Below are 14,335 nucleotides of genomic sequence, written 5' to 3' on the forward strand. Positions count from 1 at the left end.
ATCACCAGTGTTGAAGAGGTAAGCAAGGGCAGCTTTCCCTGCATTCCTTTTATGCTGACAAAATAACTTCCCTGAATTCCCCAATTTGGACCCTCATCATGGGTCAGTCACTCAGCAGCCCTGGTTTAGCCCATAGAGACATGCCTAGGAAAACATAAGGGAATCATGAGTTTATATTACTGACTGTGCCATGGGGAACAATCTTTCAACAGCTTGGATATGGCTTAGTATCAGATATAAGAATAGAAAGGCTGTGAGTTGATAGTCTGTGCAATTTGTAGTTGAAAGACTGCTCACAAGGAGACCAGGGCCAACAGTTGTGATGGTAAATTTGCAAGGTGGACACCAGTCCACTAAGAACTGTACTAAGACCACCACATTCCAAATCTACCATCACAAATGTTGACCCTAACCTCCTGGTCAGCAGTCACTTCAGAGAAGTGAATCAGATTGCAGAATGAACTGCCCTCGCAGCCTTGGAAATAGTCCAATAAGACCGGGGCTCTCATACCAACACTGAACCCAATCCATAGTCTGTTCAAATTGATAGGCATTATTCCACTGAGCTTTGCACCAGGCCCATTGTCAGGATGGTGCGGGGAAAATCTTAGTGCTGTTCCATAGGCTGCGTCTCTCCTGTGGAGAGGGCTTCAGTCTCCAGGGATGTTCTTCTGACACTTTTCAGATTAATAATAAGTTCATATTGGGAGAACATTCCACTCTGGGTATCAGCAGTTTTGGAAGATGACATGAAATGATTGTTCACTAAATAAATGATAAGGCTGCTGCCAGGAACTCACTTATGTAACTTAGTGCAGGACTGATAAATACACAATTAAGAACTGAGGGCGGTAGCCTAGCCTTGATTGGTTATTCAAACTAGGGTCTTTGAAAAGAAACAAACCAAGAGGAGAGAGAACTGTTTAAACCTCTGTTATAAACTCCTGGCAAACAAATGCCTGACAAAGGATAGGCTGTGTGAAATTTACTGTACTTTCCTACTGAACAATGGCATGTGTGTAATGTCTGCTCATCTAACTTTTAGACATTGCAGATATATCAGATATATATTTAGAAATTAGCACTGTAATTCAATGGGTCCCAAATCTGCTCTTAGCTATCCCACTGTAAGCCTAAAATACTTCCACTGTGTTCTACCAGTGGAATTTGGCCTGTGTTAGTTTGCATTTCATTTTTAAGGAAAATAGACATCTGTTACAGAATTGTCAGCTATTTGGTAAGCAATATCCCCACATTTCTGCTTCTCCTTTGTATATAACCTTTGTTTTCTTTGTGTTTTATATTTTTGTTTTTAAGAAATCAGTAGATCACTCTTTTAGAGGGACATATTTTCCTTCCATTTCTCTTCTGAGAGTAAACACGGTTCTGTACTCCATCAATCTGAATACAAATGTGGATTGACAAATAGGAAAGTTTGTTGTCCTAAACTGACATTCAATGGTTTTTCTGTCTCTCTGAAATAAATAAACAAGTATAATAAAGGCCTCCAATGTGCTAAGAGATGCATTTGTTTGCTTTCCAGGATCAGTGGTTTTGGCGTGTTAGAAACAACAGGGTGATGGATGGATACCCCATGCAGATTACTTACTTCTGGAGGGGTTTGCCTCCAAGTATCGATGCTGTCTATGAAAACAGTGAAGGGAATTTTGTTTTCTTTAAAGGTAAGAAAAGCGAAAAATGTAGGTGACATTTACAGGCCTGCCGACACCGCATCAAAACATTTAAAAACTTTATTTTTTCAATGAAATAATATCTCATTTATTTTTAGTAGTGACTTGGTTTACCCATTGCAATTTCAGAATTTAGAGAATAGCAAATAAGTGAAAAGATTAAAAAAACAAGCACCTAGCATTCTTTGCACACTGGCCAAATATGGTTATTATGGATAATGATTCATTATAGTAATTTGTGATATATTTTGTAAGTGATGAAGTCTTAGTAATAGAAGACCACACAGCAATGATCTACTATATGTCTTTGATGACATTTTTGTGCATGAACTATACATTGTCTGGATGAAGGTAATATGAATGAGTAAGATTATGTATATTTTTCTAGTTCTCCTTCCTCATCTCTTATTACTAGGGAATTTACATATTTCTAAGTGGCATCTGTTCCCGCTGGATATATTTTATTATGTGTCATCTGTGCCACAGTGTAATTATTTGGTATAGAAATTATGATGTTGCAAATTTGAGTTTGGAACTGAATTATTAACAGATACTCCTCTTTCATGCAAATGTCCCTAATAATTTTTTAAAGAGGAATAAACCCCAGAAAATAATGGTATATGGATTGACTTGTTGCAGAGCAGTTTGTTATTTTAAAAAATTTTTACTCCAGGCATCAGCTGTTCTTTAGAATTAAAGTTCTTAAATATGCATCTAATTTAGATTTAATTTGAAAATTATGCTTTATGTTAGATAAATAATAATTTATCATTGGAACCTGTTCATTTGGAATGAAACCAAAAGGTAATTACTAATAAGGTAAGAATTGTGAAAACAAAGGAGAATGTGATTTGAGAATGAAGAATCAAGTTGTGAAACTATCAGAAGCTAACTTTATGGACTGTAACTATATCGACTGTAAGAATCAAGTTTTGAAGCTAACTATATGGACTGTAGCTGCCTTTGTTCTTGTTCATATAATTATGCCTACAGGAAAGGCAGAAGAAAAATTCAGATATATTTCCTGCCATTTTTCAAATTATGAACAAGGTTGTTAAGTCAAAAATGGACCCACGATTATAGTAGTAGCACTATGGGGTACAAGAAGCAGGTCACCTCTGTATTGCAAAAGGTTAACTGTTTATCTGAGTGCAGAAATATTACACAACCGTTTAATACAGGAAATGAAGATGAAAAATGTGTTCATTTTTGTGCACTTAATAGAAAAAAACTTGCACCTTGTTTGAGACTTAAAAGCTATAGGTCTTTGTTTGTACTGTATTTCCTCTATGATAGCCACACAACACATGCCTTTTGTGTCTGCTATGTTAAAGTACAGCGTCAACTCATGAAATGTGTGCCATATGATAAACTGAATTTTATTTCCCCCTTTAACTTTCTCAGTAAGACTATGCTTCTCACTTATGATCAATGCTCCAAACCTTTATGTAACATTTGGCATTTTCTAATATAAAGGTTGTATTGTACCACAGAAAATATGTCTTGTATCCCTCTACTCCCATCCTTCCTAACAACAACGCTTGTAGGAAGGTGTTTTGGCTGAACCAAACAGTGAGCAATGATCTGTAACTCACTGGCAGTATATAAGCCCCAGCCTACACAATTCTTCTTGGTTATCTGTCTTCTGCATGCTGAAAGAGTAGAGCAGCAGCTGCCTCAGTATTCTCCCCCTGTGCTCCCATTCATTCTGCCTTATTTGGTCTTTTCCTGTTCTAATACAAGAAAAGATAAAAAAACACAGAAGTAAGGATAAAGGGAAAGGGAGAAAAAAGCAGCACAAAGGAGACATCAGCTCTCCTGTGACTGCTCTCTCCAGGGACCTAGCTACACAGAGAATAAAGCAGAAAATGAGAGATTTACTTCCTATAGCTAGTTCCATCCAGTAAGCAAGGAATCAGGGAGGAATCAACCAATGTGCTACATATCAGTTCCTCAACTCCTCCTCTCTTCACCTTTCAATTTGGCCACGTTGTTGTAGGGTGTTGGTTCTAATCCAGGTCCCTTGTGAAGTATTTTCTATATAGGTTTTTATAGTAAGGAAGTGGGAAAAGCCCTATTTAACTGCAAATTAAACTGAAAATTGAGATGCAAATCAAGAAGGTTCAGAGAAAATGGACCCCGATAATGCTTTCCCCCCAACAGTCACTTTTTAGGGATGCTTGAAAGCAAAAGCACTTTTCCCTCATAATGTCCCCATTCTGTCTATTGCATTCACGAGATGATGTTTCTCTCTGCATGTGGCCTGAATTTCAGTGCAGACTCAGTCCTTCCTCAGTATTCCTCAGCTCCTGGACACCAGGATGCCTGCAAAGGACAAGGCTAGCAACCCTGTATAACAAGAACAACTTCCATAAGACTCTTGTTTCCCTTTCCCTGGAAACCTCAAAATGTCAGTACTCTTCATCACAGGCATCAGTTGTGAGGAATAAGAGCCAGCCATTTTAGATACTTGGTTATGTCCCATGCCACAGAAACACACAGCTGTTGTTGTTTTTTTCCTGAAGAACTTAGATTGTATGTTTCTAGTCAGTGAGTCGATGCCATGGTCTTGTTTGCCTTTTCATCCTGCTTCACATTAGTGTGTGTAGAGCAGAGGCCAGAAGGTAGGTTTCTCATTCTCCAAGGCTAATTTTGCTATATTAGTCATCTTGCAAATAGCCCACCTCCCCTTTGTTCTTAAAATCCCCCACAAAGATCTTGTTATCCTATCTTGTGCTGGATGTAGAGGGTCTGGTGCATTCTTGTCACATCTCCTCAGTTGTCATCTTAGTTCTTTGAGTTATCCAGATCCACAGCGTTTTCCATGCCCAGCCAGTGTCTTTTGTGGCTCTGGAACTGAAGTGTAGAAGTCCATGCAAAGATCATCCTGTGAGATCTCTCTAAATAGAGGATCAAGATAAAGCATCAATAGACTATATAGAGTTCTCTAAGGACCCTCTTCTCTATGTTCTCTCTTCTGTATTGTAGTAATCATTCCCTTTTCACTGCGGTCCAAGTTGTGTATAGAAATTGCCAGAACCATTCTTCAATTTAACTACTTTCCCTACTCAGTGAAGCAGACGGATATTTACCTTCCTTCGTACTATCCCTCTGCTGATCTAGGCTTTTTTATTCTTCTTCGCTTGTCCAGGAAATGAACAGGATCATTCAGTAACTTATGGACTCTGGATACCAGAACAATTTGTGTAAAGAACAGATGCTGTTCCCTGCATTGTGTAAAGGACAGATGCACAGACCTAGGATAATATTTAATTCCTCTATTTATGATGCCTACAGAGCAGGCAGGCTTACTAATCCAGTGGCTGAGCAGGAAGCAGTATTTATAACTGTAAGGTACTTTGAGGAAGTCTCTGGTTACTTCTCCTGATGTCAGGAATACTCAGTCTCAATGTACACACTCAAATCTCTGCTTTGTGCTGGAGAAAGGGGAGAATATGTATTCATGCTCCCTTCCTACTATCTTCTGCTTCCTATAATCAGGCTTCACGAGGACCTCAAGGTGAATTTTCTATCTAAATTTCTCTCTTGACTTGCTTTGGAAGTTTTGTTATTAAAAGGAAGTAGGTGAACTAGGTCTTTTATACCATCTGTGATTGACAGACTTTTCTTTCATGTTTATGGATCTGTGGTGAAATAACACTGTCTGCAGGGGCTGTTGCCTATATGATGTGAGAAGAGAAGTTTCCGTCAAACACAGTTGTCAGTAAGTAATCATCATTTTTCCTAGCAAATTTGCACTGATTCAAGGTCAAGAGCTAGCAATATTCAGCTTAGGCCCAGTGACATCTTAAAGATCCAGCATCTTGCTAAGCCTCAAGGACAGAAAAGCCTGCTTTCTAATATTAGAAATCTGAAAACAGCCGAATTCCATCCCATTTATCAGTAATGTATTTGATTTGGTTTTGGCCCTCAATATTTAGGGGACAGCAAACCTGAAATTTGCAACATCTTGATTATTAGAAAACCTACTTAAGAGGTTGAGAGAGTCTTTTGAGAGGTTATTTTTATTTGTTAGTACCTAGTCATCTCTCCATCAACTATGCAAGAGGATTAATGGCACGAAAGCATTGTACTTTAAAGAAGGTGAAATATAAAAGAGTACCTAAATAAAAGTAGTTAAAAAACAAGCTTACATTTTCCAGCAGACCTGTGCTGTTAAATAGACCACATGCCAATGATCTGTAATGGTAGAATGGTAAGAAGGTGTTATTTGCATTCCTTTGGGACAGTCTTCATAATTTACAGCTTTACTATTCCACATGCATACTAATAAATCCTATTATCAATCCATATATTTTCTGTATTATCTGCCTGTAGAGACTACTGATTTTAGAGGCATATTTAATAAATTATGTCGGCTTGTAGAAAATGTACTGCATTTGTGGAATCTAGTTTCCTTTTCTTTGCAGAGCGTTGCAACTTTTTTGTTTTTGATATGAACTAGTTTTATTTCCCTTCTTTTTACATTATATTCAATTATACAAGGAAAAGCATTTTTTTAAAAAGTAGCACACTTGGGCCATATCTACACTAGGAAACTATTTTGAAATTACTAAATTCGACTTAAGAACTCCCCATTTAACAAATTTGAACTAGCGTATTCTCACTACAGAGAAGCATTAAAATTAATCCAAGGCAAACTCCATTAATGTGGACACACTGTCTTGGACTTACAGCCTCAGGAAACACTCTGGGGAGCTGTGGGAGGCCTTCCAGTGGCCACTAATTTGAATTAGTGGCACCAGAGCATCCACACTAATGTTATTTCAAAATGACTATTTCAGACTTAGCATTACTCCTTGTGAAAAGCAGGAATACAGAGTTTGAATTCCATGGCTCATTATTTCGAAATAATGGGCTTGGTAGTGGACGCACAGCTTATGAATTCAAACTTGGGGAAGTTATTTCAGAATAAGGTAGTGTAGACCAGGGCTTGGAGAACATTATTATAAAGCAATGCTTGCTGGTTTGGGGTACCTGAAGACACTCAGTATTCTTTTGTCCTGGCTCATAATGCACAAAAGATATTTGGTGTAACATAGAAAGTTGCTTATAAAAACCAGACTTAAAATTGTTATTCATTACTGGCATTCATACCGAATAAGAAAATAATACCAGAAAGGGGCATATATATTTTTAAATGGCAAAAATTAAGATAGTAAAGGTTAATCTGTATACCTTTTGGAATTTAATAATGGTTAAAAATGAAACTCTCAAGCCATCTGCATTGTTGAAACCTGTGTTGAGCCAAAATGGAAAAGCTGTTATAAAATTCATACTAGGACTTCCACCATCATAACTCTTGATAATTCTTACTCCGCTACTTGACAGTTTCATTTTGAAAGCCAAAATGTACTTGTAGTGCAACATCATGAACCAGTAAATAGGGAAGTGACAGGGGCCAGCTAGAGAACCAGGAGGACTTATAAAAGCTTAGAGGAAAAATGGAGGAGGGCAAAACATACTGGGATTAAGATCCTAAAAATGAGAAAGGAATTCCAGGATAAATAAGAATGAGGAAGTCAAAGAAACATGAGAATACGTTTAAATGGATTGTATTTCTAGGAGAAGATTTTATCTTACTATTTATTATATTCATTACTTTAAATACCGTACACTTACAAGATTATTCCATTTCGTATAATGACGACATGAACATACCCAAGAAACCTTTGTTTAATTTACATTCTGATTATATACAACAAGGGATGTAGTATAATTAATATCTCCTTTTGGTTGTTTGTAATCGTCAGTCTAAACTAACCAATAATTACTAAGAGAGCTTCAGTATGCTGAAGCAAATTGTGACAGGGTCAAAACAGAAGGCTATAAAAAAGTAGTCCTATTGGAGTCCGCATCTAAAGTCCTCTCCCCCAAGTGATGGTCCTAAAATGGGGCTGGCTGAATGCTGGAGGAGTGGGCCTGGGAAAAGATGATGATGAGAAATGTAAATGTGGTCCAACTGGGAATGAAATGACTGTTGACCCTCCACCCGGACAAAGGTGAATGTGGTCTCCTGACAGTATTATTTCCTTGAAGACGTCCATGACAGTCTGATATTGCTTGGATCCTGTGTGGTCCCACTCCGAAGGTGCAGTTGAAATCCCTGCCCAGGACCAGGCACTCGCAAGGATCCAGAGAACCGAGGAAGACAGACACCCAGATCAGAAGGAGAAGGAAAGAGCACCTGTCATCCCTCCAGGATGAGATGATCCCCCTCTGAGACAGCCAGCGTCAAGCCTAGGGACTCAACCTTCTGTGAAAGGAATGCAAGTCTGCTGCCCACCACCATGTGATCGCCCTCCTCAGTGGCAGGGTCAGTGGCTGCCTCCACACAGGCGGAGGGCACAGATGAAGAGGGGGCAGAGGGAGCATCCTCCATGGCCTCCCCATGCAGGGAGTTCAAGAGGGAGACATTGACTCCCTCCACAACCACTGCGGTCACCTCAACCACCCCATTGTGCTCAGAGGAAGGGCCAGCTCCTACATCCACTCCAAAGGAATGAGAAGAGTATACACCTCATCAGTAGGTGGTGAGGAGTGTTGGGCCCACTTGCAGCGCCTCACCATGGCATTCTCAGAGGAGAAGGACTGGACTTTAGAGACTGAAGAGCTAGGGGACAAGGGCAATAGTGGGAGGGCTAGGAAAGATAGGGGGTGGACAGCAGGGGAAGAGAAAACCTCCCCCCAGGATAAGCTGTGTCTGAGTCCTGTCGCTAACCCTGCTGCCCTCTCCTCCACCAGCCTGCCTTACAGCTAATTACAGTGTCAATGGCACCCACATGCTCATTTGGGCTCTGTGGAGCATGAGCAGGATTGACAATGGTCACACGTGGAGGAGGGGTGATGTCAGGGCCACTGGCAGTGGTAGGGCTGTCGCCCTCCCGAGTGTCAGGGGTCGCAGGTGCCTCTCTAGCTGGGCCGGGGGCACACCCTTCGGACGTACCCCTTTGCCTGACAGAGAAAGCACCGGGCCTCCCGCATAGTGTAATATACCCAGTACTGGCCCCCTTGATGGGACACCAGAAATGACCCTTCTAGGGCTTCTCCACCACATCATTCTGGCAGTGGCAGGACCTGCCAGAGGAAAGAGAGGACATGGCAGAGAGCAAGATCTTTGCAGTCCAGAGGAAGGGGAACAGAGGAAAACACCAACCATACTCCCAGGTCCTCCAGAGGCTCGAGTGGGATGTAGACTCCCTTCATGGCCAAACCTTTCTCTACCACCTCCTGGGCAGCAGCCTTGGAAACCAGGAAGAATACACTGTTGCCCTCAGAGCTGATGGAGGGAACAGAGAGGCAGGAAAGAGAGGAAGCTATGATCAACACCTGGGCTGTGGCAGGGGGTTGAGGCACCACCACGGGAGGTTTAACTTTCCAGCTGGGGCTCTTGGCCTTCTTGATCCCTTGGCCTTTCCTGCCCTTCAGAGGGGCCTTCTTAATGGTGACACTGGCAGGAGGTGCTGTGCCAGAGTCCCGGAATTCCCATCCATGCACTCTTGTAGAAGTAGTGCGGAAGCTTCACTGAGGACAACATTTACAGAGGTAAATGTGAGGAGGGTGAGAAAGGGGCAGTAGAGGCATCACAGGACAGCCCTGTATTGTTGTCATGGGCGGAAAGGGAAGGACAGGAGAAAAATAAAAAGCATCAGGGGAGGGAGCAAGTGGAAGAAGGAAGGGGAAAAGGAATGTTTGCTACTCCCCTCACCCCTGCTAGGCTGGAAGCGGGGTGGACGGGCGGGCATCAATACCGAAAGGAGGGTAGAGAAACAAGAGGTACAATTCCCAGCACAGGATGGTAAGACTGGCTCTTCCAGCTGCACTGGGGAGATGAGGGAGTAGATTATATTAACAACAACATGGGGTAAGTGAAACTGTGGGGCGGAGGGTAACTAAGAAAAGAAGGGGAAGTTCAGGCACCAAACAAAAGAAAAGGGGACCGGGGAGCATGAGCACACAGAAAAAAGGTGGGGGAAGAAGTGGCAGGGGAGGGCAGGCAGCAAAAAAAGGGGAGGAGAGGGCAGATGTGCCCATAGCACCCGAGTAGCAGGCCCACAGCACCTGCTGCAGGATCCAGCAGAACAAAAGGTGTGTGGGGAGGAGGGAGGGGAGAATACGCAGTTGGGCAAAAATGGAAAAAGGCTCCTGCAGCAACTGAGGCTGGGGGAGGGGGAAGAAGTAGTGTCAGCAGCAGCAATGCAGCAGGGGGACCCAGGGATGGTGAACTGCACCTCACCCCCAGCACCCTACAAAAACTACACCAGCTACCACCCCAGCGACCCAGATGGAGAGAGGGCCCCTTACAAATTCACCCCCACCACCACACAGCAAGCTGTGGAGAGGAAAGAAAAACCCCAGAAGCTTCTGTAAGGCAGCCCCCTTATCTCCTCTTCCCCAGAGGGAGCAGTAGCAGTAGGAAAGGTGAAGTCCAGGCCTGCAGCAGTGAAGAAAGAGGACAGGTGGTCCCTCAAGAAAATGGAAAAGGGGATTCTCCTCACCTCCCCCACCCAGGGACAAGGCAGTAAAGACTCACTTCTCCCACAACCACACACCCAGCAGCTCCTACAGCCAGCTAAGGTGGGGAGGAGGGAGGTGGAAGCTGCCTGCAAACAAAGCAGGTGGAGAGAAAAAGAGGGGGCCTAGCCCAGAATGGAGGCAGCCAAGGCCTGCCTGCCACAGGAGTAGCAGCCTCCCCACACCCATCCTGGAGAAAAGAGAGGTACAGGGGGAGCAGAATAGAGACTGACAGGGTCAGGTCAAAGAGAGAAAATAAGGGGTGGAAAGGTAAAATATTCATCTCATACTAAGGAGATCTTTGTTTCCAGAGTAACAGGGAAGTGCTAGTTTAGAACCAGCAGAGGCAATAAGGGGCAGTGGAACACCTAGGGTTAATTGAGCAGGCCTGCAGAGTCAGGCCAGCCTAGGCTAATTAGTACACCTAGGGGTAATTAAGAAAATCAGTTCAGACTGGCTATAAAAGAAGCTTTGCTTGCAGTTAGGGCATGTGTATGTAGCTGAGAAAAAGTACCCCTAAGAGTTAGAGGAAAGGTGACAGCAACTGAACACTAGGGCTAAGTCTACATTGACATGATTTTGTGCCAGAGCTCTTTTGCAGAAGAGTTCTTGTGTAAAAGCTCTTCCAGAAGAGAGTGTCTACACTGACATGTGCCTTTGCACAAGAGATGTGCTTTTGCGCAAGAGCAGCCGTGCCAGTGTAGACCTCTCTTGTACAAGAAAGCTCTAATGGCCATTTTAACCATAGGGCTTTCTTGCGCAAGAAATTCATGTTGCCTGTCTACACTGGCTTCTTGTGCAAGAACAGTTGCGCAAGAGGGCTCATTCCAGAGTGGAAGCATCATAGTTCTTGGGCAAGAAGCACTGATTTGATACGTTAGAATGTCAGTGTTCTTGTGCAAGAAGCACTGATTTAATACGTTAGAATGTCAGTGTTCTTGTGCAAGAACTTGCGGCCAGGCTGCAAGTTTTAGCACAAAAGCAGCTGCTTTTGTGCAAGATTGCACCAATGTAGACACAGCCTAGGAAGGAGCTAAGGAAGGTGCAGGAAAGTAGTTCAGGGGTCTTGGAGCTTATAGCAGGTGTTATTAGAGTGCCTGGGGGAAACCTGGGCCCTTCCTCTACTCCAGGTTTCAGCTAACAGCCTCCTTTCATTCAGGGGAGAGGACTATGGAGTTTGTTCTCCATTTTACACTTCACTGGTCAATGAACACCAAACTAAAGCCTTAGGTGTGGTGCCTAAAATTGTGGCCCCTTGTGAGTCTCTAAGGCAAGCAAATCCTCCAGGAAGCACAGGACCCACTAAGTCTTGTAGGATCTTTGTCACACAACATATATGCTCTTTGTGTGTGTCCTCTATCTCATCAGTTTTCAGAACAGCAGCAATAGATTTTCAAAGGTACCAGGTAGTTACAATCATAGTTCATATTTTTTAAACTGTTTCCCTGCGGTGTTGGTATTTAGCTAAGCATTATTGGAAAAGAATGTGAAACATTTTGACTTTTTTATCACTTGCTTTAGTCTCAGACTGTGCCCTTACTGCTTGTTATATTAGATCTCACAGCAGGGAATAGATGGTGAAGATGGAAACATTCACAAAATTGACCAGACTTTATGAAACAGTGATTTATTAAAATCTATGAGAATAATAAACCCACAAACAAGACCTGAAAGGAACAGTTTTGAAAAACAAATCTAGTGTTTGCCTCTGCTGAGGAGATATGTCACTTTTATTACATGAATGGCCATGTATCTGGAAGAAGGATCAAATCATTATCATTCAAATAATATCTGGTTTTCTTTTCTTATCTTTATTATCATAATGAAGAAACACCTATGCAATATAGTGTATCTATAACCTATAAAAGAACCTAGCTATAAACTGTATGAAAGCAAATACTGAGTAATGTGACTTTAGCATTCATTTTGGATACATTTTTGAAGTCACTTCACATTTGCTCACTAAAGCTCGAAATAAAAGGAACTAATCCTAGTTACAATCAAGCTTTCTTTGCTTTGCTCTGTAAGTTATTCAGTATTCCCCTTAGTATTCTGTTCTGAGTGTGAAAGCTTCAGCTTCTTGTTGAGTCTGTTTTGAACTGCAGCAACCATCCTCCCATGAAATGTTTCCTTGACTAACAGTCAGCCACTTTTCAATATCATTTCTCCAGGTGAGTAAACAACAACAATAAAAAAGCTGCAGCAAGACAGAACGCTTCGGGTTTCTTATTTATAATGCTTCCCTTTAGTAATGGTCACAGTTATAATAGACTAAACATATCTTAGAATGTAAATATTAAATGCTCGCTAGTAATAATCAATAGAAGTGTTGCCTATAATTGCTAAAGTTCTCAGTGCCCTACCGGCTCAATAAAAGATCCTCAGGTTTAAATTTTGTGCGATAACCCGCAATAATAAACTTGTTTAAACAGAAGAATTTTGCTAAGAACAATTTCAGTACAAGTCTCACTCCAGTCTTGAGTTCTTGATACAGTTCGCATTATTTTTACACTTGCTCCTGCTCCAGCACTGCTTGGACATGCAGTAGATTTTGGGCTCAGTTATACTGTCCTTCTATAATATTCACATTCAGTCTAGTTATTTCATTGCAAGTGTGAGGGCAAAATTTGACCCATTGGTTATAGCTTACAATTATAATATCCTTACAACTTGCTTTATTTTTAATCTTTCAGAATCATGGAAATAGTCATATTGCATACACTTCAAACAAGCCTCTTCCTTCTGCCCAACAACTATCATTTTGAATGATCTTCTAAAACAGAAATGAGCTGGCACAGTGCTGTTCATTGGATACCATCTGTTTGTTTGCAACATAAGTACCAACTGGAAGAGTTCACAAAACATGATCCTTCCCTCAGTATTGAATGTGCAGCCTTGATCCCCTTTTATATACAGGCAGTCCCCAGGTTACATACAAGATAAGGACTGTAGGTTTGTTCTTAAGTTGAATTTGTATGTAAGTCGGAACTGGTACATATTGTAGGGGAAACTCTAGCCAAACATTTCCCCAAAGCTCAGTTTTATTCTCCCACACCTCACTTCCCTCAGTCCTTTATTCTCAAGCTGAGGTGTCTGCTGAGAAAAGCCGCTCCGCGTCTCCCTGGTCTGCTGGGGGGAGCACTAGCTTCGCATCTACCTGGTCTACTGGGGGGAAGCAGCTAGTGTGGGGTTGCCTCACCCCGTTTGTAAGTAGGGATCCGATGTAAGTCGGATCCATGTAACCAGGGGACTGCCTGTACAGTAAAGTGAACCAATTGTTTTAAGACTTAGAGGTATAATTTAGCAAAGAAGGGGAATTTAGAGATACTAAAGTTGTTACCACCTGAAATGAATGTATGAAACCCTCACAATGGAGCCCTATCAACCCTAAGATTAAGTTTTGTAGAGCACTCAATTAATTAAATGTAATAGCCTATAGGCCAGCACAGACCGAACCTTTTGTGCACTTCAAAGGATCACTCTTCATAGACCATTTCTCCTTTATTTTCTGTACTTTACAAAGCTCTGTGCATATCTTCTCTGAATGCTTTCATCCTCCTGCCTGCCACATGCAATCGCTGTGAAGAAGATCACTGTTTCTCAGAATACATCTATACTTATGTGGCAATTGACTCTAATGTAGACCCGCGAATCAAATGCTGAAGGCAGCCCCCATCAGCGTCTGGTACTCCGGTGAAGAGTAAGGCAAGCTAATGGGAGTGTGTGCTCCTGTCGGCCTCCTGCTGTGTGGACATTGCAGTGGCTTAGCTTAAGGTAAACTGAATCCAGCTATGCATTTTGCATTACTGGATGGTGTACCTTTTGCCGACCTTCCTGGTCTAGTGTAGACCAGACTTGAGTGTATAATATCAAAGCTGCCATCTTTGACTACACCATGTCATCTTCGTTTCCTCATCTTCCAAATTTATACACATTAACAATATATAATATATACAGTAGACTTGGACTGGCTACATTGTTTTTCACTGAGCAGCAGCCTCTGCTAGAAATGGCAATATAGTTGTGGCTCTTTTCCTTCTAGGAAATTTTTAGAGAAGATAGCAAACTATGCAGTTGAAAACTTGAACATCTGAAGGACATAAAGTTTT

General features: G+C 41.8%; 1 protein-coding gene across 4 annotated transcripts in view; it reads left to right on the forward strand.

The window, feature by feature from the left end:
- MMP16 (matrix metallopeptidase 16) overlaps positions 1 to 14,335 on the forward strand; it is a 254,586-nt gene that overhangs the window by 220,437 nt on the left and 19,814 nt on the right. For all 4 annotated transcript variants that reach the window (XM_006112976.4, XM_075920430.1, XM_075920428.1 and 1 more), the window contains one exon: positions 1,544 to 1,682. In XM_006112976.4, the coding sequence (XP_006113038.1) occupies positions 1,544 to 1,682 (139 nt within the window). The remainder of the gene's footprint in view (positions 1 to 1,543; positions 1,683 to 14,335) is intronic.

This window comes from Pelodiscus sinensis, chromosome 2 (assembly GCF_049634645.1).
Source record: "Pelodiscus sinensis isolate JC-2024 chromosome 2, ASM4963464v1, whole genome shotgun sequence".
In the NCBI taxonomy this organism is placed as follows: Eukaryota; Metazoa; Chordata; order Testudines; family Trionychidae; genus Pelodiscus; species Pelodiscus sinensis.